General features: G+C 42.9%; 1 protein-coding gene across 1 annotated transcript in view; it reads left to right on the forward strand.

The window, feature by feature from the left end:
- LOC147692319 (solute carrier family 22 member 6-B-like) overlaps positions 1–24,308 on the forward strand; it is a 509,964-nt gene that overhangs the window by 250,876 nt on the left and 234,780 nt on the right. The window contains exons 5-6 of the mRNA XM_086938568.1: positions 9,689–9,812; positions 16,974–17,089. Coding sequence (XP_086794694.1) covers positions 9,689–9,812; positions 16,974–17,089 — 240 coding nt within the window. The remainder of the gene's footprint in view (positions 1–9,688; positions 9,813–16,973; positions 17,090–24,308) is intronic.

A 24,308-nucleotide genomic window follows, 5' to 3' on the forward strand; every position in this document is an offset into this window, starting at 1 on the left:
ATCCTGGTGTTTTCGCTATGCTACGAGCAAGAGCACTCTTGTTATAACCACATTTCTGATCCACCCATGGCATCCATTTTAGATTATGGCAGCCATCTTGTATTCTTGCCCTCACATAGTCAATGGACACACAGTGACCTCTGATCAATTCATTTAATTTAAGGACACGTAGGCTTTAGCCGACGATTCACCTTGCTAGTGACACGTGCACCTTAGGATAGAAACGCTGTGGCCGCATGACTCGGCAAAAGCTGCCTCCTCTGCCTGAGGCCAGTCCTGCTATACTGGTTCTCGTGTTCGTTGGCCTGATCATGATTAGGCGGCCGAAGCTGGTAGCCTTGCCCATTTACGACCCACAAACATCTCTTATCCTGTTTTCCTATCTTCTGCACCTGGCTCTGCTCCTTTCCTTCTGGGCCTTTATTGGGGGGAGGTAACGAAATTTACGATGAGGCGGTCCGGCTCTTGAATGAAAAGATGACATGGGATTGTGATCGAACAGTGGGAACCTCTCATTCGTAATGTTTTTACATCAGATATTGTTGACGATTCCTGTGTAAATGCCAAATATTTATTGTTTAGGACATGAAGGTTTAGAAACGTACGAGTATGTGAAGTATGTTGCCCCAAGCTAAATAATTTGTATTTAAGGAGCAACCCACTTAGTGCAAATCGAACAGGCTCCTAGAATCTGCCCGTGTGTAGTTTCTGTGACTTCCGTGTCCCTGCAGTAATAAACCTTTGGTCTTTGACGCCACCATCGAGAAGCCCGTGTTTCTGTTTATTTGTGCACCGAGACAGGTAGAACTCAGGGGTCTTCGGGTGTTGTCCCTGACACCTCTGGACGGTACCAAAAAGTCCAGAACTCCAGACTCCATGCTCATGGATTTTGATATTGCCAGATTTGCAACATAGTGTAAATCAGGGAATATGTCAAAACTGTGCGCTTCCCAAGGGATGGCGTAACAAAAAGAAATACCTTTATCTCGCCCCGTTTTTTCCTCTTTCTATGTTTGCTGCATTCTGCAGCATACATAGAAAACGGAAAATGCCTCCATTGAGTGTTTTGTGCAGAAGGTGTCCCTTTCTGCACAAACACAATAATTACTACAATGCAGATACCCTTGCACCATGGTGCAAGGGTGCCTGCGCTGGTGCACATTTGTGCACCAGCGCAGTGAAATTGAACATAATTGAGCTTTATCTCATATATAAGGCACATTCCTGCCCTTTTCTTTCAATGCAGGGCAGCGCAGCAAGAAGCCATATGTCCCTGTCCTGAGCCAAAATGTTGTAAATGAGGGCCTCAATGTATAGGTTGAGGCCCAGATACTGCATCAGGGTTGCATCACTTTTTTACACCAATCTGACACAAAATCTAATTTCTTAAATCTCATAATGCGCTTAAATGTACTCATGATAGACAGGCTAAACATATATGTGAAATCTAAAGATCTGATATTGTTTCATGTGATGTTGCTTCCTGTGAGGTTGCGGGTTGTGATGCCACTTCCTGTGAGGCCACTTTCTGTACTGCCGCATGTGACGTCATGCACCATGATGTCACTCGCTGTGATGTCACACGCCAAGATGTAACTTGCCTACTAACTTAGTTAGCTCCCCACCTCCTTTTTTAGGACTTGTGCCCTGTTGTGAACCAAATCAACCTCTCCACCAACACAGATATGCCTACTTGAGGAGCTAAGTGCTCCCAGCTGTGATGCGGTCCTTCACCTGCAGCCTGCCTGGCTTAACTCAGCTCTGAGCGTGTTCCTGCTATCACACCCTTCAAGCTAAACTGACCTCACATTCTTTCATATTTATACTCTTTGTATGAGCGCTGTAAAAAGGTAAGCCAAACAAAAGTTTACAATAAATTGAAAAAGTTCTTAAAGCTCAGAGTATGTGAAAAGTGGTCACGTATATTTGAATGAATGAAAGATTTTTATTGTTTCAGTTAATTAAAACCACAACAATACATTTTAAAGGAATCGACTAATGTGTTTAAAATTTCTTAACATATATGTACAATCTCTGTTAATATATTCTATAACACTCTCCGTCTAAAACCGAGTTTGTTATTTAAAATCGAATGAAGTGTAATAAAAATGCAGTCTGTCTAGCTTAGTTCTGAAGTTCTTGATTTTTTCCTCTTTTATGTTCCGGAGCGCTCTCTGCCCGAGCTACCACAGTTGTGTTATCCTTTTGTTGACAGGGTGCCGTGGTATGTTTTAGCGCTTGGGAGTGGGCTGCAAGGAACTTTAGTAATAGGCAGTTCAATCGCGTGTCTGCTGGGTTCAAGGTTGCCATAATTGCAGATCTGCACGTTCTTATACCCCGCTCGTTCATAGACTTTTTTAACAGAGAGCTTCGAGCTTGAGCTAGATTCGGGCAGATGCAGACAAGATGAATAAAGTCCTCGTTGCTCCTCCCGCATAGTCTGCAGGTTTTTGGTCCATTATGCACCCAGGTTGGTTGGTCCATAATCGATGGGAATTTCCCCAAACGGTCACGTATATTGTTTACATGACACTCAGCTGTACACAGTCAAACCGGGGTCTCTATACCGATAGCCAAAAGAGAACCCAGGGGCATATTAGCAAGGGCTTTATCGGAGCTTTAGCGGCACTTTTGGCTGCTAAAGCTGTGATTTTTTTATTGACCTATCAGCAAGCTGTTGCTAACAGGCGTTAGCAACAGCTTTCTGGCGATAGCGGACGGTTTTCCTATCGCCTTGATTTCAGCGATGATTATCGCTAATGACATGCAAGGTAGGCATTCCCAACTAGAAGCGACTGAAAAAAAGTCGCTAACACTACTTCCCTCTATTACCAACGCAGGTGAAGCGGTAAAAAAAGTTGCGCTAAGGGCGATTATTGCTAGTATTTAGCACCTGCTGAAAACCTGACTTACCTGTATTCCTCAATGGGAGGTGGATTTTCAGGCTAAGTCCACCATGGCGTTAATGCGTGAATAGCGCTGGATTTCCAGCGATATTCAGGCATTTTCGCCGCTATCGCTAGATATTTTATTACAGTGGAGATAAACGTTGCTAATAGCATATTTTCTCTGCTAAAATATCCAGTGATAGGCAGCCATAAAAATAAACGTGCAAAGCGCATTTTGCGATAAATGACGCAAGTTCATGCTAATATGCCCCCCAGTGTTTAACAATGGTAAAACATGGGGATCAATTTTCCCACTCCACAAACACATAAAACAACATCGTTCTCGCTGCATGATTCAAAGCATGCCCTGAATGACACAAACTGTCCTTTTATATGAAATAACATATCAGTCTTGAATTTCTAGTCTGCAGGTCTTTGACGCCTGCTCTCATCACTATCAGTTGCTAAGGTTGCTAAAAAGGGTTCGTTCGGGCATTAGTAACGATTTATTAGTACAGACAACATCAACTTTAGCATTATGTTTCAAATCCTGACTATGTTTCTCTGTATTTTTGCAGACCAAGCACTTTTAACATTCAATTCCTTCCAGTTTGGATGATATGTGACTCCTACATCTTGTAACCCTCATTGTCTTATGTAACATATCCTGTATATTAACTTACACACTTGTGTGGTCCATTGTCTCATCATAATATCTGTGAGGGATTAAAGCGTTCTGACTCCTTACATGATGATGAATAGCACTATACACGACATTCAATAAAAAATAATGTAAGTGCTATATAAATGGTTATTAGAGTAATAACTCTTGCAAACAGGAGAATCTGAAATTCTTACAGTGCATGGATATCCCTGACACACAGGAGTTAAAGTAAGTCAAAAATTGCCTTTCAATCATAGTCTCTTAAGCACTTGTGAAGTGACAACAAGTTCTCCATGGAATTTACATCAAGGTGTTAGGCTTCAGATAGATCCCTGCAAGGATAGGACTCGACAAAAAAGGGTTGACTGCCCTTTAAGTAAGGTTCTTGTGTTGAGGGGCAACTCGAAGCAAAAATACAAAACCCGCCCTCACACCTTGCAGGTTTCTTCTCCAAATGCAAAACAGACAAAGGGCAGGTGTTGCAAAATGCGTCCCGGTGCCAAATTACACTGGAACTAAGTCAGCATAGATATTTCACAGGGGCTGGCTCAAGAACATCTGGCGGATCCAGCTGTGTGCCCCTCATTTCTCACAGCAGATGCAGGCAATACCACTGGAGTTCTGTGTCTCAGGCGGTTCATTGTTGCCAGTAATTAAGCTGATGAGCCCTGCAGCTCTGTACTGCCCCTGTGCTCCCACCCTGTGTCTGAATCTTGAAAGATGTAGACAAAGCAGGAAAGTCTCCAAGTCTCGCCCTATGGCTCTTTGGTCCATAGGATTAGAATTCTATGCACTCATCGACTGGTGCAACCCCCTTTTAGACACCTTTATATTAACAAAAATGTGTGATAATCTTTTATATTCTAAAAAAAAATCAACAGCATTTTTTGGCTCATAATAACGTGCCACCCAAAATTAAATATCACACATACTCTGAAACTTGGAATTTCACACACAATTAAACTGGACGATTGACAGATGGAATTCTGTGTCACCCACTGCTTCCTCCAGCTTCTCAACAGAAACAAGCTAACTTAGCCATGGGCTTTACCCTGGGGGGTTGCACTCACTCCACTCAGTCTGCAATATGTGCAGTATATATATGCAATATATTAAGTTGAACTAAATCAAGCATGGTATTTTGGGATTCTAAGTTGCACTATGTTTCGATATTTTGCATACATACATTGCATCAGACCAGATTCAGGTAGGAGCCATCTGATTTTAAAGCCAAAAATGGCTTTATTTTAGCTGTCTCGTGCCTAAAATGGCCCTCTTTCTAATGTTAGTCAATGGCGAAAATAAATTCGCCCGATCTTTTTCCACTCTCTCTCTCTTTCATATTTTGAAATGTTGGTAAGTATGATATTGCTCTAAAGAACCTATAACGAGCCTGGTACACCTCTCAAGTATACACTTGTTTTCCCTCGAGTGTACTTTATTATCTGCTTTCCTATGTGCCCCTGAGGTAAACTCGCACAAAAAGCTGTCAAGTAACAGGTAAAAGGGGCTGCTGCTTGGCTTTCTTCGGATAACAAATATCTCAGGAGGACAAAACATTTAGAGCACCTGAAGTTCTACCCACGCCATCAGTTGTGCCTCCATTCCTCTTATCTGTTCCCGGCACACCAGCCCAGGCATAACTAGTGCCTCCACGACCAAATCAAACCAGTTGCGCCAGCTGACTCGCAGGTGGGGGGTCACGTGGAGGGAGTCACCCAGGGGAAGGTTAATTTTAAATAAAAATAAAAAGTTTACTTACCTTCGTCGGCCCAGCATGATCCCGTTTTGTCCCACATAGTCTCTGCTCCTCACAGGAGGCAGGCAACCTCCCTCCCCTCCCCTCAGACAATCACAATGCTGCAATGCCAGTGTTGTAATTGGTTGGGACACCAACCACACAGGCCTCTAGGGGAGGCCATTTTCTCCCTACATGGAGAAAAGGGAGAGTGCGCATGGCAGGTTTAGTCGGCCCAGTCAGCGCCCTCAGAGTGGGCAAGCCACTCCTCCCCTGCTCTAGAGGAGGACCGCACCCCAACCAAACCCTTCTGTTTTCTTGCAGTGTGAGAAGCAGAAACATAAAATGGTATTTTTAATACCATTTTATGTTTCTGCTTCTCGCACTGTGAGAAAGCAGTGAGGCGACGCATGGAGGAGCCGCCCTTGAATCTTACAGGTGAAAAGATTCCACACTGGACAGGAATTGTAATGCTCCCTACTGCCAAGAAACATCCTCTACCTTCCACCCTCCTCACCTCCTTTCTAGTGCTTAATTTGAGCTGGTAGTTGCAGGTGTGGCTCATTTTGGGGGCCAAGAGTTATTTTTCTTCATCAGACTTTGATCCAGACCAAGAAAGAAAAAAGCAGAACCGTAGGAGGGAGGAGGAATAGAAATGTGTCGTACATAAATGATGATCCGTAGTCCAGGTGTAGTAGTAGATCCCTCTTTATTAGCAGGTAGATAGGTGGCAAGTTAGAAGGTAAGAAGATACAAAGGAGAAACCCCACCAGGAGCGAGCTACCAGCTCCTCAGCCTGAGATGACCAACTGACAATCTCACCACAGTAAGGCACTCAAACATTCCATGATGTCACAGGACATTCTGATGAAGTGGTAGAGAGGGAAACGATATAGAAATCATTTAGCACACATCCTCTTCCGTTAGCGAACGACAGCAAGTAAGAAGTTAAGACGGAGCAGAAGGATTCTGAGGAAACTGTAGACACAAGAGCAAGTCAAAGAGATAATTTGAAAAGCAGGAAACTTGAGCATGGAAGCAGAAACAAAGAAAATTAAAAGAGGCATGTAGAAAGATATTCATAAGATGCACAAATGGTCATGGTTGGTCAAAACACAAGAATGCAAATTACATTACATGCCCATCCACCCTCCTTAATAAAACAAGGTAGCGATCCTGGTAAGCCAAATAGGGTGTAACAACCAAAAGACAAAATGTGTGCAGATAGAAGTAAGCACAATAAGAAGTAAGCCAGGTCCAGATGTCCAAGGGAAAAGTAGCTATGAGCAACGAGGCTGCAACCACGTCCCTAAACGAAAGGTACAACTTGTAGCAAAAAAAACCAAGATGGACAAACACCCTTCAAGAAAGAGGGTGCACCTATAAGTACAATAAGTAAGTACTTAGGCAACTGTGCCATAAATGTAGCAACCTTCACAGAAAAAGGAATGCTTTGCAAAACAGACTAGTGCACCACGACAACCTCCCCTAATAAAAGGGTACAGCATGGAACAATGTAAAAATTGTTCAACGCAACTTCACCTAATGATGGAACAAGACAAAAATAGAGTGATGCAACTTTCTGACAATCACTGACAACCTCCCCTAACAAAAGGGTACACCATGGAACAATGTAAAAATTGTTCAACACAACATCACCTAATGGTGGCGCTGACCACGCACACCACCTTCCCCAAAAAAGGGTACACCAAAGGATACTAATCCTTGAAACTTCAGAACATAATAATTACATGCAGACAACTTTCCCTAATGAAAGGGTACACCACATTAACAGTGTGTGAAGTAACTTCTTCAAAGGGTAACAACATGACCCTAGGAAACAAAATGTTGGCACTGACTGGCACCACAACCTCCCCACAACCTCCCCCAAGTAAGGGTACACCATAGGGTACTAACCCTTAGTACATGAATGGGGCATTGACTAGACACAAACACCCTAGCAGCCCAAGCAGGGTGAGACACAGGATACACACCCTGTGAGACCAAGACTACAACATCCCCTATATATATATATACAGGGAACACCATAAGGTACAACATTGCCCTAGTTTCAAAATATGGCATTGACTAGCCCCACACCCTCCCTTAAATAAGGGTACACCGTAGGGTTAAGATGTTGCCTTAGGAACCCAACTCAAACTCCTGATGGTAGGGTACAGGATAAAATAACCACTGACAAGAATACACAAATAGAAAAACACTCCAACAACCTCCCATAGATAGATGGAACAATCCATTATGCTCAACACACACACCAACCCACAACAAACACTGAAATACAAATAGGTTGAAGCATAAGCAAATGAAAAAAAAAAAAAGAGTTTAGCTCCGGTGAGCGATTTCTCACCCGAGCTCTTCTTAGCCAGGATTGTCCATAAGCTCCGATGAGTGACTTTACACCAGGAAACTAAGTGGGGTGACGTGCAGGCAAGTCCTGAAAAGCAGGCCACGGGATCCTCTGCTTAAGGAAACAAAACTTCCAACCAAGACAAGAAGATTGCTGCAGGAGTTCGTCTAAAGTTGATACATCCAGCGTCCCTGCGCCAGCATTGGAGAGGAAGAGAAACTGAGTCATATGCGACGACTCCATAGTGACTCCGACAGTCCCAGCACAGGCACCAACGAAACCGCGAGACGATATGCCAATTTTGCTTTACGCTTGTAACTTTATTGAAATTACACTGTGGTCGGCAATGCTTGTGCGGGAAAAACTGCACACGAAGCTGCCGCAGACCGACAAAGCTATTGCAATCCCAAAATGGCGGTACGTTTGCATGACGCACACCGAATGGCTCAAGGCACGTTACTGCGCCAAGACTTCTGAGGGCAGCCAAGGCAAGAGGAACAAAGACAGACGTCATAGAGATATGACTGGGTGCCGCTCGTGAAGAGGTAAGATGTGCGCGGCTTGTGCGCATTTTCAAATTTAAACATGTCAGCTCAACGGTGATGGAGGGGCGGCCACTCATGCCTTCAAAGTTAAACGTGCGCCCCGTTATTAACGGCGAGATCCGCCAAGTCCCAACGACAGTCAAGCAACACTCAGGGCAAAATTCCTCATAAACCAACTAAAAAAAAAACCACTCACCAACATAGAAGTAGGGAAAAGACGTGACTTCACAGATGATGGTTGCTGTGATTGAGAGTGCACTGCTAGCGCCAGGGCACCTCCAGAAGAGCAAACACAGAAAGTGCTCACAGGAGGAGAAGTGCCCACACTGTGTGAAAACACACTACATCCACAGTGGTTGTATTCAAAGCGAACTGTCAATGCAAACAAGAAAACCGGAAGGCACAACAGGGTGATCAGGCCCGCTGAGACAGTGGCTCTTGTAGCTGGAAACAGACAGTCTCCAGACGACAGCGAGATGGCAGTTGACTCACTCACAACACGAACGCCCAGGTCGCAGGCTGTCCAAGTTGAAAAGGACACTGGAGGGGTTTACTGGGCGTTTCTCTGATCTCCAGGAGACGAAATTTCTTAAATCTAGAACAGTCCTTGGTTTCCTAAATGCTAAGATTCAATCTTCTTTCCTTGCAGCGTAGATCAGTCCAAGAAACGTCGCCAAACTGTGGTACATAAATGATGATCCGGAGTCCAGGTGTAGTAGTAAATCCCTCTTTGTTAGCAGGTAGATAGGTGGCAAGTTAGAAGGTGAGAAGATACAAAGGAGAAACCCCACCAGGAGCGAGCTACCAGCTCCTCAGCCTGAGATGACCAACTGACAATCTCACCACAGTAAGGCACTCAAACATTCCATGATGTCACAGGACATTCTGATGAAGTGGTAGAGAGGGAAAATATATAGAAATCATTTACCACAAAAGGGAAATAAGAACAGTGACTAAGGGAAAAAACAAGGTTGGAAAAGAAGATAAAGGGGAGTGTACGGTGGTGAATGCAACACTAGACAGCCTTGTTCTTTGGCACCCTATATTTCATTGTCTCTGAGTGCGAACGTGTGAGTAAACTTTGAGCTCAACACTTATCCTATTATACCGGTACTCTCTGCTCGGCCGCTTTCTCCTACCTCCAAGCAGGCCCCCTCACACACATTTACCACCAGCAAGAGGAGATGGTAAATATTAATACGTTCAGTGTCTGTCAGGACTTATAATTCATGTCTGCGCTTCTCTTGTATAATAGATATTTGTGAAACCCTCAGAACTGCGAATGAAGGAAAAATGCATTGACTCCCCGGATAACATGTAGAAAATTAAAATAAACTAATTGGTGCCACGCGAATTGTGGTGAATACCTATCTTCTGACTTACAAGTCTGAAACTGAACGAAAGTGCATTGTGAATGTATAAAACGAATATGGCCATTTTTTAAGCTTTTCCAGTTGTAACGAGACTTTTTCGATTCCTCCGCAGGTGGCTCCCAGAGTCTGGGCGCTGGCTGATTGTGAACAATAAAACTGAAATCGCCCTGAAACACCTGAACAGAGTGTGTAATTTCAACAAGAAAAAGGAAGAAATACAGATGGTGTCTCTAGAGGTGCGTATATTTCATGCAACCTTTAAAGAAGTGGGACGGCTGAGGAGAGACAGCCGGGGTTTCTGTCAGAAACTTTGACCCCAACTTAAGCATCTCTTCCTTCAATTCCAGATATTTCAAATATAGAAAACCGGTAGGACATACCCCCAGAGGTTGCCTCAGGAGCAGGGACCAATAAATAGGGGAGAGGGATGGAGGGTGCGATAAATACAATGAGTCTATGGATTTAAATCAATAGTTACTTAGTGTGATCAACTGTAAGGATTTTCCCTGTGAGGTGAGAGTGTAAAGGGTTGGTTGCCTCAGCTCTGTCATTGACGCACGTCTGGATGAGCAGAGCAACCTTTACCAGTGTGTCTGGCTCTGTAAAGTGTAATATTGTGAAACATGCAAAAAGGAGCAAAGAGTGATGGCTGTCAATATCTCTGAGGGATTGTACACCTTTGGGCATGCATTAAAGAGTTATGGCTGCAAATACGAACAGGAACTCAGTATTACTGAGTGATAATCCAACACTGTGTATGTACTACTGACAAATGGTACAAATATAAACATGCAGATGGGATTAATGAGTGATGGTGTACATTCAAGCATGTATAACGGTGGTGTTGTAACCATTCTCGCCATAATGTTTTGCACTCCTGTGCAATGCTCTCACTGACATGATGGTGGTAGTTCTTGACATGATGTAGGCACTCTTGCCGCAATGGTAGCAACCCTTGAATTCAATGGTATGCAGCTGTGGCATAATGTGGTGTAGTGATTTATGTGGCACACTATTGCTAATTCTAGGAATATTTACAACCCTTGAGTGAGAAATTGGGTTACTGGTTAACTAGGTGTGAGCCGTGGTCAAGCAGCAATCACAATCCTAGGCAGGGTAAGTCACAAGCAAACCCCATATCAACCTGTGCTCAATCCCCTGCTAGCTTGGCACAGAGCAGTCATGCTTAACTTAGAGCAGTGTATAAAGTAATTGTGCAACACGTCATACAGTAACACAGCAGAAACACCAGAGAAAAAGATCCCACCTCAGGTTAGAGCAATAGAGCTTAATTTAATACATAAAAGAAGGCCAAAAAGGCAAAAATCGAATGAGTAGGACCAGAGATATTGCATTTTTTTTTGAGAAAATAGCTCCAAAAAGCACAAAGCAACAACTGTGGATATCTGGGCGCACCGGACAACTGCGATGGAGCATGGGCTGGCTACCAGGACCCAGCTAGGCCCGCTGAACAGAGTACCTTAAATCCTGGTTTGCAGAGCGTTGCAGGAGTCCACCACGAAGATACGTTGCGCAGCCAAAGCAGTTCATCGGTTTTGGGCTGCTGGGAGGCGGTGGTGCAAGGGCCTGTGTTCTCGTAGAGGATCCAATCAAAGGGGCGCAATGCAAAGTCCGGCATTGAGGATGCAGCATAGAGTCAGGGAGATGCTTTCTTCTGAACAGGTGCGAGGCTGCGATGCAGAGTCTGGCGTCATCGTCGAGGCTGCCATTGGAAAGGCGTGAGGGCCTATGCTGAGGATGCGTCATGCAGTGGAGGTTCCGAAGGTGATATGATCTGCGGCAGTGATGTAAGTGTTTGCGACAGGTCCAATCCATGCAGCAGCGGCTATTTAGCGATTATGCTCGGGGTTGTGCCGTACAGCTGAGGCGATTTGTCGATTACCTTGGCACCACAGAGGCTGATAAAGCACCTCAAGCCCAATTTCAAGGATCCAGGACTGGGTTGGCACCACCTGGCAGGATAGTCTCACAGATGGCAGAGCACAAGTGCAGTTGCAAGGTTTTGGAAGCCTGTTATGTCCCTGAGGCTTCAGGTCAGGAGGCCAGGCAACTAGGCCTTGGAGTTACTCAGCTTCTGGGTTCAAGAGATTCAGATCCAGTCCTGCTCACCCAAGCAAGCAGGCAGCAGGTCAGCAGAGCAGGTCAACGGTTCCTTCATAATAGCAGTCCAGCAGTGAGGCAGTCCTTGTAGCAGTAAAGCAGTCCTTCTTCATGGTAAAATATCCACAGGTCCATGGGTGTGCTGAAGTGGTGGTGTCTGAGCTAATTCTTTTATACACAGTTGCGCCTTTATAGTGGGAAGAAGCTTTTAGAGGCATGTGTTTGAAGTGCACAGATGCCCTGCCTTCCTGGTCCTGGCTTCAGAATAACTATAGGGGTATGCAGCACTTTGTGTGGAGACAGAACACAGCCTATTCAGGGGTAAGTGAGGCAGGGCCCAGCTTCCCCCTCCCATGCTGCCGCGAGGAACAACTAACGTCCCATTGTGTCTGGCTGTCAAGGAGGAATACACAAAGCCTGACTACCACATACACCTAGTCATGTGACCAAAGACAGGCTGCAGGAACCAAATGGCTACGGCAATAAAATTCTAGCTGTCTAAAAGTGACATTGTCAGAACTGTTTTTTAAAATACACCTCACCATAAGTTAGGATTTTAGAATTAGGATCCCAGTGTCACCAAACATGAACCAGTGATCTCTCCCCATTTGAAAATTACACATAAAATGCATTAAGGCAACTCCACTGTTATACTATTGGAGAGATAGGCCTTGCAGTAGTGACAAATCAATGTAGAAATCTTTCACTACAAGGACAAGTAAAACTTAAAAGTACACATCCAATGTTTTATATACACTGCACCTGGCCCTTGGGGCTGTCCATAGCCTACCTTAGGTGTGACATATGTATTAAAAAGGAAGGTTTGGGCCTGGCAAAAGGTTTACTTTGCCAGGTCAAAATGATAGTTTAAACTGCGCACAAAGGCTCTGCAATGGCAGGCCTGAAACATGTTTAAAGGGCTACATAAATGGGTGGCACAATCAGTCCTGCAGGCCCACTAATAGCCTTTAAATTTACAAGCCCTGGGAACACATATTGCCCATTACTAGGAACTTATAAGTAAATTAAATGCACCAATTGGGTATAAGCCAAAAGTATCATGCAGAGACCCAAGGCCAGCAAAAACAAAGTCAGCAAAAGCATGAGGTCTGAAGGCAAAAAGTTAGGAGGAACATACGTCAAAGATACCAGGTCTAACACGTGTCCCCCCAGCTGAAATTGGGGAGAACTACCCAACTCCTTCGGAGTTCTTTCACTATGGTAAAAGAACCTGGATAGACCCTCATCGTAAAGTCCAATCCCTTTAGGTAGATGGACCACCTCAAAAGTTTGGGATTCTCCACCTCATCTGCATCAACCATTGGAGGGGTCTGTGGTCTGTCTGAACACGTAAGTGAGCAAAAAACAGGTATGATCTCAGCTTCTTCAGCACCCAGACCACTGCAAAGGCTTCTCTCTCTATTGCACTCCACCTTCGTTCCCGGAGAAGTACCCTCCTACTGATGAAGGCTACAGTTTGATCTAGGCCCTCTTCATTTAGCAGTGAGAGGATGGCCCCTAAATCATGCTCTGTAGTGTCTGTTTGCACAATGAATTCTTGGGATAAGTCAGGGGCCTAAAGCACAGGTGCTGTACACATGGACTCTGTCAGGGTGACAAACCTTTTCTGGCATGCCTCTGTCCAGATCACTTCATGTGGCTATTTCTTGTAAATTAGCTCTGTCAAGGGGGTGATAATGGTGCCATACCCCTTGACTAATTTCCTCTAGTAGACGGTGAGACCTAAGAAGTCTCTCCTCTGCTTGGGTCTTAGCGGGTTCCAAAGCCATAATGGTTTCAATCTTGGCCCCAAGAGGCTGCACATTGCCTCCAACCACTTGGTGTCTCAAGCAGACTTCTGAATCCTACCCTGTTTGGCCCTTACTCATCTTGATAGTCAGGCCTGCCCTCTGCAGAGGCTGAATCACTTCTCTGAGGTAGCACAGTTAGTCCTTTCAGCTAGAACTGAAGACCACAATATCATCCAGATAGGCGTCACTGAAGTTCTCCAGCCCAGCTAGGACCTCGTTCACCAACCTCTAGAAGGTGGAAGGGACATTTTTCAACCCAAAGGGCAATACCCAGAACTGGTAGTGCCCTTCTGGAGTAGACAACACAGACTTCTCTTTTGCCCCTTATGTCGCGGAAACTGCATTTCATTTGTAGGGGTGCATCATAATCACTTGTGTAGAGCACACCCACATAATCCTTTGTTGTGTTAACACGAAGTGTTAGTATCTGGAAATATAATAACATGAAATGTGATGTATCTAGGCCATTGAATAGTAACTTGAAGAATTAACATAGAAAGTAAATATAACTAGCGGAAAACATTAACATGAATAACTTGTGTTGTGCAACTGACAATCATTCATTTATTAAAAAATGTTTATTAACGCGTCATTTTGCATGTAGGTAGAAAAATTGACTGAACGCGCCCTATTTCCTATGCAATTTCGTTAAGCTCTTCTGCCATTTTGTTATGTTAGCTGAATCTTGTATGCCCGAAATGCACTTCCCTGAAAGCTCTTGCTTTAGAATTAACAGTTTAAATTTTGTGTTTGTTGTGGATTTTGTTCTTTCTCACATTTTATATCGCAGGTGGAAGAAGCGCCCTAGTTAGCTAGAATAATGTCTTTGTGCTATTAGTCAGGCAATGGGAGAAGGAGATGCATCGTAAGCTCAAGCCGATAAGGTAAATTTTTGTGTTTTCACACCTGAGAGGGCCTGGGAATCAAGGTCAACTTGTTGCAGCTCAGGAACAACTCTATCCCATGGATAATTATCTTTGAGTTCGTTTTAACAGCGGATGGCATGACCTGCAAGGCCTCTTGAGAAAAATACCTGTACTGTGATGTGAGAGTAGGGAAAGTGCCCACTTCTTCTTTAGCCTCCGGAGAGACACCATCTTAGAACAAGTTCTGTCTCGATAGCTTGATGGTGAAGAGATTTCTTAGGAATACTTCACCTGCTGATACTTTTTATTTCTTTCCCTGAAGATGCTTAAGTAGGGATGTCATGTTTGTGCTAGTGTAGGGATTGCTTGATGCTTTATATTTATCAACCCTTGATGCAAGGATATTTGGACTCATGCTTTGTGATCCTCTGCATCCCATTTCTTGAGTGAATTGTTTTGTGCATCTTGAATAACCTCAACATTATTTGCATATTTGGATTTATGTTGATTCCGATGTATTTATACACTCTTGTTTTGAGGTGTCTTTATGTCCAGGGATTTTTGGCTTTGTAATAAATTAACTAACCTGATGTAGTTGTCTGTCTTTACTATTTGTCCAGAGAAATTCCTGTTCAATATTTTGGCATTAATAACAACTTTCTCCCCTCTTGTGTTTCTAGAGTAGGTCCATAACGTATGAGCATGGCCCTTTACCCCTGTGGTCAAAGCAATCTGCCAGTACCCAGACATTAAATCAAACATGCTGAGGAACTTGGATCCTCCTAGCTGATCCATGAGCTCATCAGCACTGGGAAGGAGGTATGTGACAGTCTTAGAGACTGCATTGAGCCCCAGAAGTCCATGCAGAACCTAAGTTCTGGAGTCACACCTGGAGTGGCAGTGTCGGGCACCAACAACACTGGGCTGGACCAAGGGATGTTTAAGGGATCAATAACCCATAACTCTAGCCTCTTGGAGACCTCCTCTTTAATGCTGGCTCTCACCTTATAAGACAGCCTGTAGATTGTACTCTTCACAGACAGGCTGTCCCCAGCATCAATATAATGGGTGGACCATGTAGTGAGTATGGGGATAAGGGAGAAGAGTGAGGTAAACTGCTCCAGCAACTGGCAACAGTCACTCTGTTACTCTAGGGTAAGTGTACGGGAGAGGTCGACACTCTCCAGAGACCCATCTTGCTCTTTTGAAGAAAGGAGGTTGGGGAGAGGTTCATTCTCCTCTTCTACCCCATCATTCATGACTAAGAGCATGGTAATTCAGACCTCTCAAATTGGAGCTTGAGGCGATTGACATGTAGGGTTCTGAATGGTTTCATGGGAGTCTTGATGTCCACCAAGGGGATGACATCACTCTTACACTCCTTCCCCTCATAAGGGCCAGACCGGGAGGCTGGTATGGCTCTGGACTCCACTGGCGCCATAGGCCACAATTTTGGCTATGTGGAAACTCGGCCTGAGTGACATTCTGGTTTTACTGCCATTTCATGTCCTCCAGCAAAAACAAAGTCTTCAAAAACAGGAGAACTTACGGGAAAAATTTAGAGGGAAACAATGCCAAGGATGCCAGGTCTAACACCTTGCTGTCTGAGGTCGCACTCTATAAGATTTGTGTAACATCCCTTCATCCATCTAGGCATTCCGCATCCGTTATTGCACTCACTGAGTCATACAGGAACCCATCCATGCCTTCAATTATTCAACTATTCAGCCATTCATCAAGCCATTCATCCATGCATTCACATGCTCACTCCCATATAAAGTATCTGTGTGTTCAGTCACTCACTCTTTCAACCATACATGTGCCAAGAGATTAACTTATTTCACCCTCCAGAAAACCACACACTTAAATTCAACAACCAATTAAGAAGCAATTTCCCCTGTGAAACAACCAGGCCTACTGGCTTTTCGAATGCTTGTTCATTTAAAAATAAAACGTGCTTTCTCATGTGTCAGTTATAATATGCATCAACACACTCTTGGAAGATGCAGGATATAATATCATGCAACAAGTGAACAGCAGATGCTGGCCCCTTACAAGTCAGCTTCTCAATACCACACTACCACTCATAGAACCACCTTTCCCAGGCATCCCTCTAACAGTGCGACCTATAATTTACCACTTAAAATGTGTGCTTCACCAAAAAATAAATGGAACAGCTTATAGGTGAATTCTCAATGAATGCTGTAAGGCTGCATAAGAAACGCTGCTTTCTTCGAGATAAGTGTAAGCATGTTCGTTTAGGACAGGAGTAGGAAGGTGCGCGAGCACTTATTTTCTATTCTTTTTTTTAAATTTTGAATGCTTCATCACATTGGTGTCAGGGGTCCTTTAAGTTACCACATAGGGCATTCATTTTTCGGCATTGACCGCAATCAGACAGCTTAAATCCAGGCACCCAGAGGTTGCATCATCACTTAGTGAATTGCATGGGAGCTGACCCAACCTGTATTGGCTCCTTCTAATTCATCTCGTTTTTGTCTTCTTTCCACTTCTATTGGAAGTGAGGAGGATTTGGCTGAAGACTGAGAGAGGTATACTGCGTGCGCAGCATAACTTGACACGTTCCTTTTCTTCCTAGATGCTGCAGGTGGAAACACAGAAGGATAAACCTGCTGCAGGTTCCAGGATGAGCTTGGTACACCTTTTCCGCTCCACTATCATGTGTAGGATCACCTGCTGCATCACATTCGCCTGGTAAGCACCTGCTAAATGGTAACTTATTGTAATACGTTACTGTTCTACCTGCTGCTCAACCTGTGTGTATGTCGAGTGGAATGTTGGTGTGAGAGCTGGTTATGGAATGTTGGATGAGAGAGAGTGTCAGATGGAGTAAGGGCTGAGCAGCAGGGAGGCTGCTCCTGGTGGGGCTCTACCTTGTAACATCTTGCTTATAATAAATCTACATGGAAATCTACCTGGACTGCCTATCTTCATTTCAACAGTTACTCTAGTCTCTACTACTCACTTAGTACACACAGCTCTACACTAACCTAATCTATTACAAGGTGAGTGCTATAGTGTGTCATATTTTAACTGGCTTTTTCAGTTCTAATCACACCTTTTCTTTCTTGCCAGTGCTGACTTACTCTCCTGCACTATATTACAGGATACTTTGTCCTACTTTACTCTGTCCTGCGTAATGCTCGATGACTTGTCTTCTGATCATCTTGAAGTGGGTTTTATATTCATTCAGTAAAGGCTGTTCCTGGACAGGCTGATGGGGTAAGGGGGTCGAGCAGAGGAACGCAATAAAAAAATGACTTTCCTTCAACTGCTGGCCTCCACCTCTCCTCCGTCCTTTGTCCTCGTCCTCTTATTCTTCCTATCTCGGCCAAAGGCAGCAGAAAGCACCCGGGCAGACAAGCTCCTCTGACCAATCGCAACGCTGCAATGCAGCGTTTTGATTGGTCTGAGCGCCGTGGATTGGCACTCAGACTGGAACAGGCAGCCAGTGCATGTTCCTGATCAGGCTGTGTAATGAAGCCTGGTATGAACATGCATAGTGCACGTTCAAATCAATAGTGTTCAAATATTACTTGACCTTCCATGTCTAATGAATGTTCAAGTAACCATCTCTTTCTATCAGTTTAAATCATGAAACCATAATTTTAAGCAAGCATCACATCACCTTCTCTCACACTCAATCCATTTACTAACTCACACTCATACTCATTCATTCTCACTCATACTCTCTTACACACCCTTACACTCATTCTTATTCATTCCTACTCACTCGCATTCACTCTTAATCTCACTAATTCTTACTGAATCATACTTAATAACACTCAGGCTCAGGTTAACTATAACGTTTTGTGTGCAAAGTGCTAGGGTAGTATTTACTATCCAACGCAAAACAGGATTTTGATTGGATAGATTCCCCAAAGCTACGCAAAATTGCACACTGTGTTGCTTACAGTTACTTTTCATCAAGGGGGCTTTCTGGGTTGGTGCATGAGCACTTTAATGCACCCACCCATGGGTTTTGACACTAATCCTATCTATATACATTAGTAGACAGAAATGTTCCCCAGAATTACAGACTGGTGTCTAATGATGTTGTCTTTGATTTGTGTGCAGAAGGATGAAGAAGAAGAAATAGATGAATATGAAAAGGTCATCAAAACACTGATTAAACATTTTACAAGATACCGAATTTGGTGATGAGGAGAAACAAGTTCTTTTCTAAATAACAGACAACCTCACAAACTCTTGACATGTATATGGTATGACTAAGCGGGTTAGCTGTGCAATGAGAATTTCAAACACAAAATCCTTGAACACCAGTCTGTAATCAGACATCATAACAAAAGTATACAAGATAAATTAATTACATGAAATAATCCATTGTTGGATGAGGCTGCTGAGGCTGCTAATAGGATAGGACTTGAAGAAATATGCTATGAAATTGAACAAAGAGGACGAAGCAATGATATGGATAGTAAAATTCAATAAAAGTGGAGCCAAACAACCACAGTGGAAGAAAACATTTAATACATGTAACTATTGTTTCGGATGTAGATTAAGTTCTGTATAGTCTCATTTAAGCAATGTTAAGAGCTAAGAAAAGAGTGTGCCAAATGTAGAATGTTGGGAATTTTTTTTAGAGTATGCAAAATTAGTATGAGGAATAACAACGTCAAAATAATCTGGTGTTGTGTATAAAAGTACAAGGATGTACCATTGACTAAAGGTCCATTGTAGGGGATGTTTCCATTCCATTCCTAACTGATATTGTAGGAGGTGTATCCTTTCTTTCCTAACTGATTAAGGGACTAAAATTGCTAATATGTCCCAGAGTATGCTATATGGTTTTAGAATAAATCAGTACCTTAAACATCCTGGCCTATGTGGAATTTAAATTATATACAAATGTAACAAATAAATATATATTTATATATACATATACCAATAGCATAAAATCTATAAAAAAAACATGTTATTATAAATTAAAACATTAGACAATTTAAAAATCTTTAAACTTAAATTTCCCAATCCAGTAAGTGCAAATAAAGGGAAAGTGTTGGATAGTGGAGGGATACAATTTACTAGACCCACTCCAGTAAGTGCAACAGTAGGGAAAGTGTTGGATAGCGGAGGGGTAAAAATTGCTTTTCACACTTCAAAGATTGCAACAGTAGGGACATTTTTGGATAGGGAAGGGGTAAAAATTACTATTCCCACTCCAGTAAGTGCAACAGTAGGAAAGTGTTGTATGTGGAGATGTACAAATTGCTATTACCCCTCCAGTCAGTTCAAAATGAAAAACAAACAAAATGTCAACAACAACAAAAAATTGAAAACAAAATAAATAAAAAAAGTTACAAAATAAAATACAATATATTAGATATTAAAAATTACAAATATAAAAACCTCCTATAATGTTATATACATATCGCAAATCCCTACAAATATATTAAATAAAATAAAAACTAATTTTCAAACAAATATTTTTATTTAGAAAATATTTATGAACAAGAACATTAATTAAATAAATAAATTTAAACACACTTCATTTGGTTTTTAAAGTGTTTGCATCCTATATAGACATAGGTACATGTAATTAATGCATTAACATAGTTTGCAGTACAGTTACATTTAAAAGTCGAGCAGGGTTTTAATTTGTTTTTCTAAACATGTCTCATTACATATTATACAAATCGTAGACAGCTCAATTGTAGTTGCGGTCGGATTTCTAGTTACCTTTACAAGAGTATTAACAGTATTTCAAAGAAAAGGAAAAAGAACAACGTAATTTGTCCCTCCCATCCCACCCAACTTCCCAACTCTACTGGTCCGACTCTAACGCATAATGTTGCCACTAGGCTACGACTCATGCCTCTCCATTAACTCCTGTAGGGGTAGTATATATTTGTGTGGTAACGTTGTGATACAGAACTATATTCAGAGTTGCTTTGTTTGTGTGGGGACTGGCCTGTTGAACATGTCTACTCCTCCTGCGCTGCAGGGACAGGTTCCCGTGCCGCCTTAAATGCTTCCGTTATTAGGTCCCAGTCCATCGATATGAGTTTTTTACATAACTCCAGAAAACGTTCAGCTTCTCTTGTTTTCCAATACCACATTTTAAGATAAAAGTTTTAGAGGTATTAACTGGAATCCCTAAGTTGGACATAAAATTCTCAAAGCTAGATATTACCTTCTGTAAGCTATTCGGAGTACGGGCCATAAGGACTGCATCATTTGCATACATGAGCACTGGAGTGGGCGCTTCCCCACCAACAGTAGGTCCTGGCTCTCTTGAGTCAACACCGTTCCTAAGTTGTTAATGTACTGGGTGAAGAGAAAAGGTGCCAGACGTAGCAGCTTGTGCCATTGCGTTTGCGGTCGGGAGCCATTGTGTGGTCCCGTAAGGCATTGTCCTTTTTCTCTGGTTGTTCACCTAAATAGTTTCATAGCAACCTGCCTACATGCTGGAAGTCTCACCATATAACCAAGGTGTGGTACCTTGTTCATCCACTTTTGCCTAGTTGTTCTTCTAAATAACCTCATAGCAACCTCACCCAAACGCCGGTAGTCCCACCAATTACCTAAGGTGAGGTACCTTGATCAACTAATTCATCGCAAGCCCACTGCCACATTGCCCTAGAGCACTGCCCACCGAGGTTGGCATCACTCTGTTTGACATTCTTTATAGCGTATTCATCACTTCATCACGGCATCTTCACTGTCTTTAGGCAGAGAAAGTTTATGCTGGTAATACAATTCAGGCATGTGAATTGCAACACGTCCTGGTGATGATCCCACTATACGTCTTATGGGATCGAAACGCTGTCGACCACCTGTATATTTTCACACAATCAACTATTGTGTCCTGTTAGTGTGCTAACTATCGTTGATAGCTTGTCTATATACTTCCATTTTCCTTAAGCTCCCGCCAAACTGTTGCCTGAAAATACTTTTTGTTTGTATTTAACCCACTTTTTCCTTTTATGTTATTTCTGTTTATAGCGGATACAGGATTGTGTCCCACTGCATTGTTTGTTCTTTCATGTAAATTGGATGCTGGATTGTGTCCCACTGTATTGTTTGTCCGCAACATTACGATTATTTGTGAATTTTGTTTGATTGAATAAATATGTCCGGCTTGACACTAATGAATATAGTACCTATTGAAGACTATACTTTATCCGTATGTTCTTATAGTTCTGTTTCAGAACCATTGTTGGTTTAGAAATTACTACCCAAGGTCCTTAGCTACCTATTGGGTTCCCTTGTACCCCCTTCAGCCCAAGAAAAGGTGCCAGGACACAACCTTTTCTCACTCCTCTTCCGACGGTGAAGGAATCGGTGCACTCACCCCCTGTCCCAAAGCGAACCCTGGCCCCATTGTAAAACTGTCTCATAAAGGAGATTAGGGAGATATCCACTCCCATCCTCTCCAAGATTGGCCATAATTTGTGGTGGATGACAGTCGAAAGCTGCGGTTAAATCCATGAAAGCCAAATAAAGGTTATCCCTTTTGGCTTTACAGTATTTGCCAATAATTATGTCCAAGTTTCGACATTGATCTAATATGCCAAGCCCCTTGCGGAAGCCATATTGAGTATCACTAATAATAGAGTGGTCATCTGCTCAGTTCTGTAATCTATTTAAAATGACTCTTCCAATTATCTTGACAGTAGAGTCTAATAACGAGATTGGCCTGTAACATACAGGTTTGTGCCTATCCCCTTTTTTGAAGATAGGAACCATTCCAAGTTGGGGGAGATCGATCAGGTAGCACGCGTTAATTACTAGAGTTAGTATAGGTCCCCAAAAGGCAATATTATATTTAAAGAGGTCCACGGGGAAGCCGTCCGGCCCGGGGTCTTTCCCACCCATACTCGATGCGTTTGCCTCCTCAATTTCACCAAGGTCAAATTTGGGATGCGGAGGATAGTTTATGTTCTGGGTATCTTCCCTTTCCTCTGTCAGAACGCTACTGATTTGTTCTGGGCATGGTTTGGAATAAAATTTAGAGAAGTGTTCAACCAATTCGCTCTTTGGTATTGCTATCTCTACAGTTGCCCTCTCAGCATCTACCAGGAAAGAAGCGTTAACGGCGTTCCAGAATGCTGAGGAGTCTCTCAGTTCTGACGCCGCGCGTAAGGTGTTCCATGCTTCTTCCTTTAATTATTTTTTCCTTGCTTTCAGGGCGTAACTACACGCCCTTCTGGCCTTTGTAGGGAAAGTTTGAGATTGGCGTGGGCTTTAGAACATTTGGAGTCAAATCATCCCTTCTTTTGGGGAAATTTCTTGCTTGATGTTACATGGAGGGCGTTACCGATGAACTTCACTGTGGTTTAATAACCCTCCACGATGTCTGACTGAGGGTTCCATCTCCTAGGCACTTATTAATAGCATCACTACAGTTAGTGATCACCTTGCTCATAATTAGATCTGGGTCAAGTTTCTTCCGGCGCAAAGCATAACCATTTTCTATAACCAGAGTAATGTCGTCAGCAGGATGGGCAAGGGAAGCCTCCCCCTGACTCAGTCCGAGCCTGAGACAACGACGGACAGAGCGGGGTCTCACATATCCTGAGCCAGGTCCAGGAAGAGGTGAGGTCCACTCCCCGGACATTCTGGACATTACTAAGTCACCAGATGTCGATGAGAGGAATTGACACAGATGAAGGAATAATATATCCTTTTTTGGTTTTTCACTCGTGTGTTTTTGTATAATATTTTCACACTTTATTCACTCAGAAGCAGTAGCATTTATTAAGAACAGAGACCCTGACGAAAGCCTGGGGAACCTCCCGGTTTGGCTGAAACATGTTGGTCTCTTCGCAGCTATTTGTGTGGACTGCGATGATTATGTTACACTGTTCTTGTTTTTAATAAGGAAGGGGCTAACGTCTATTAAAACTGTTTTTTGTTAAGTTCCCTATCCTTTTTTAACCACCACATTTAATTTTTGCACTGCACATTCCCATCGTATCAACACCATGTGGTAGTACCTAGTGATTGTGGGTCGCTACCCCGAACTGACCATCAGGGTATGCTAGCGGTCTCAATGATCAAGAGACACAATACCCGATAAGGATTACCAAATGAGAATATTGATTCATACAAGACTTTTGATGGGAATCCTCAACCAGGGGTGACTTACGTTTACTGGTGCCTCACATTTTGGTGATATGGTCTGATAACTTTACTCTGCTTGTCACACGTACATTTGACATGGTGACTAGACCATAGAATTACAATTTGTTTTTCTAAATTAGACCCCTAAGTTTGTTGTTTATTAATCTGGTTTCAGTGGGGGATAATACTTAGGCTTGGTCTCAAAATATCCCTCTAGCCCTACAACAGTGTTTTGTTTTTTCGTAAGCCTTCCCATTAGCCAGCCTGCTATCGACCTTGACCTTAACACTCTGGGCGAAGTGGTCACTAAGGGAAATATCGTGAGTTTGAAAACTCACGATTCTCAAAGCATGTCTCGATGAAAATAAAATAAAATCAATTATGGAGAACATCCCTCGACCATTGAAAATAACGGTTAACAACCTGTGTAGCAATATTTCCAAAGTTTAGATAATTTGAAACGTAAATACACAGGCCCCCCATTGCTCTCCCATGGGATGGTGCGACCGAGGGCGTGTAGAAGGTTTTAAAGCCATTAACATGGCAGGGATCTTCCGCCTAGGTCTATTGTAAACAAAGTATGTCGAAACCGTTAACAAACTCTGTCCACAAAATCTTCGTCTTTAGGCCTGCAATGTTCCAAAACCGGAAATTACAGCTATTATCCTTCATAATTTCATTGTCACTCCTGTGGGAAGAGACCTGGGAAGCCACTGGGGTGATTAGGCTATCATCTAGACCACAACTTTCCAAACTTTTCATGTTGGTGACACACCTTTTTGTGAAAAAAATTTCAGGGACACGGTAATCCGAGCGAGCGCATCGA

This window comes from Lissotriton vulgaris, chromosome 9 (assembly GCF_964263255.1).
Source record: "Lissotriton vulgaris chromosome 9, aLisVul1.2, whole genome shotgun sequence".
NCBI classification, from domain to species: Eukaryota; Metazoa; Chordata; class Amphibia; order Caudata; family Salamandridae; genus Lissotriton; species Lissotriton vulgaris.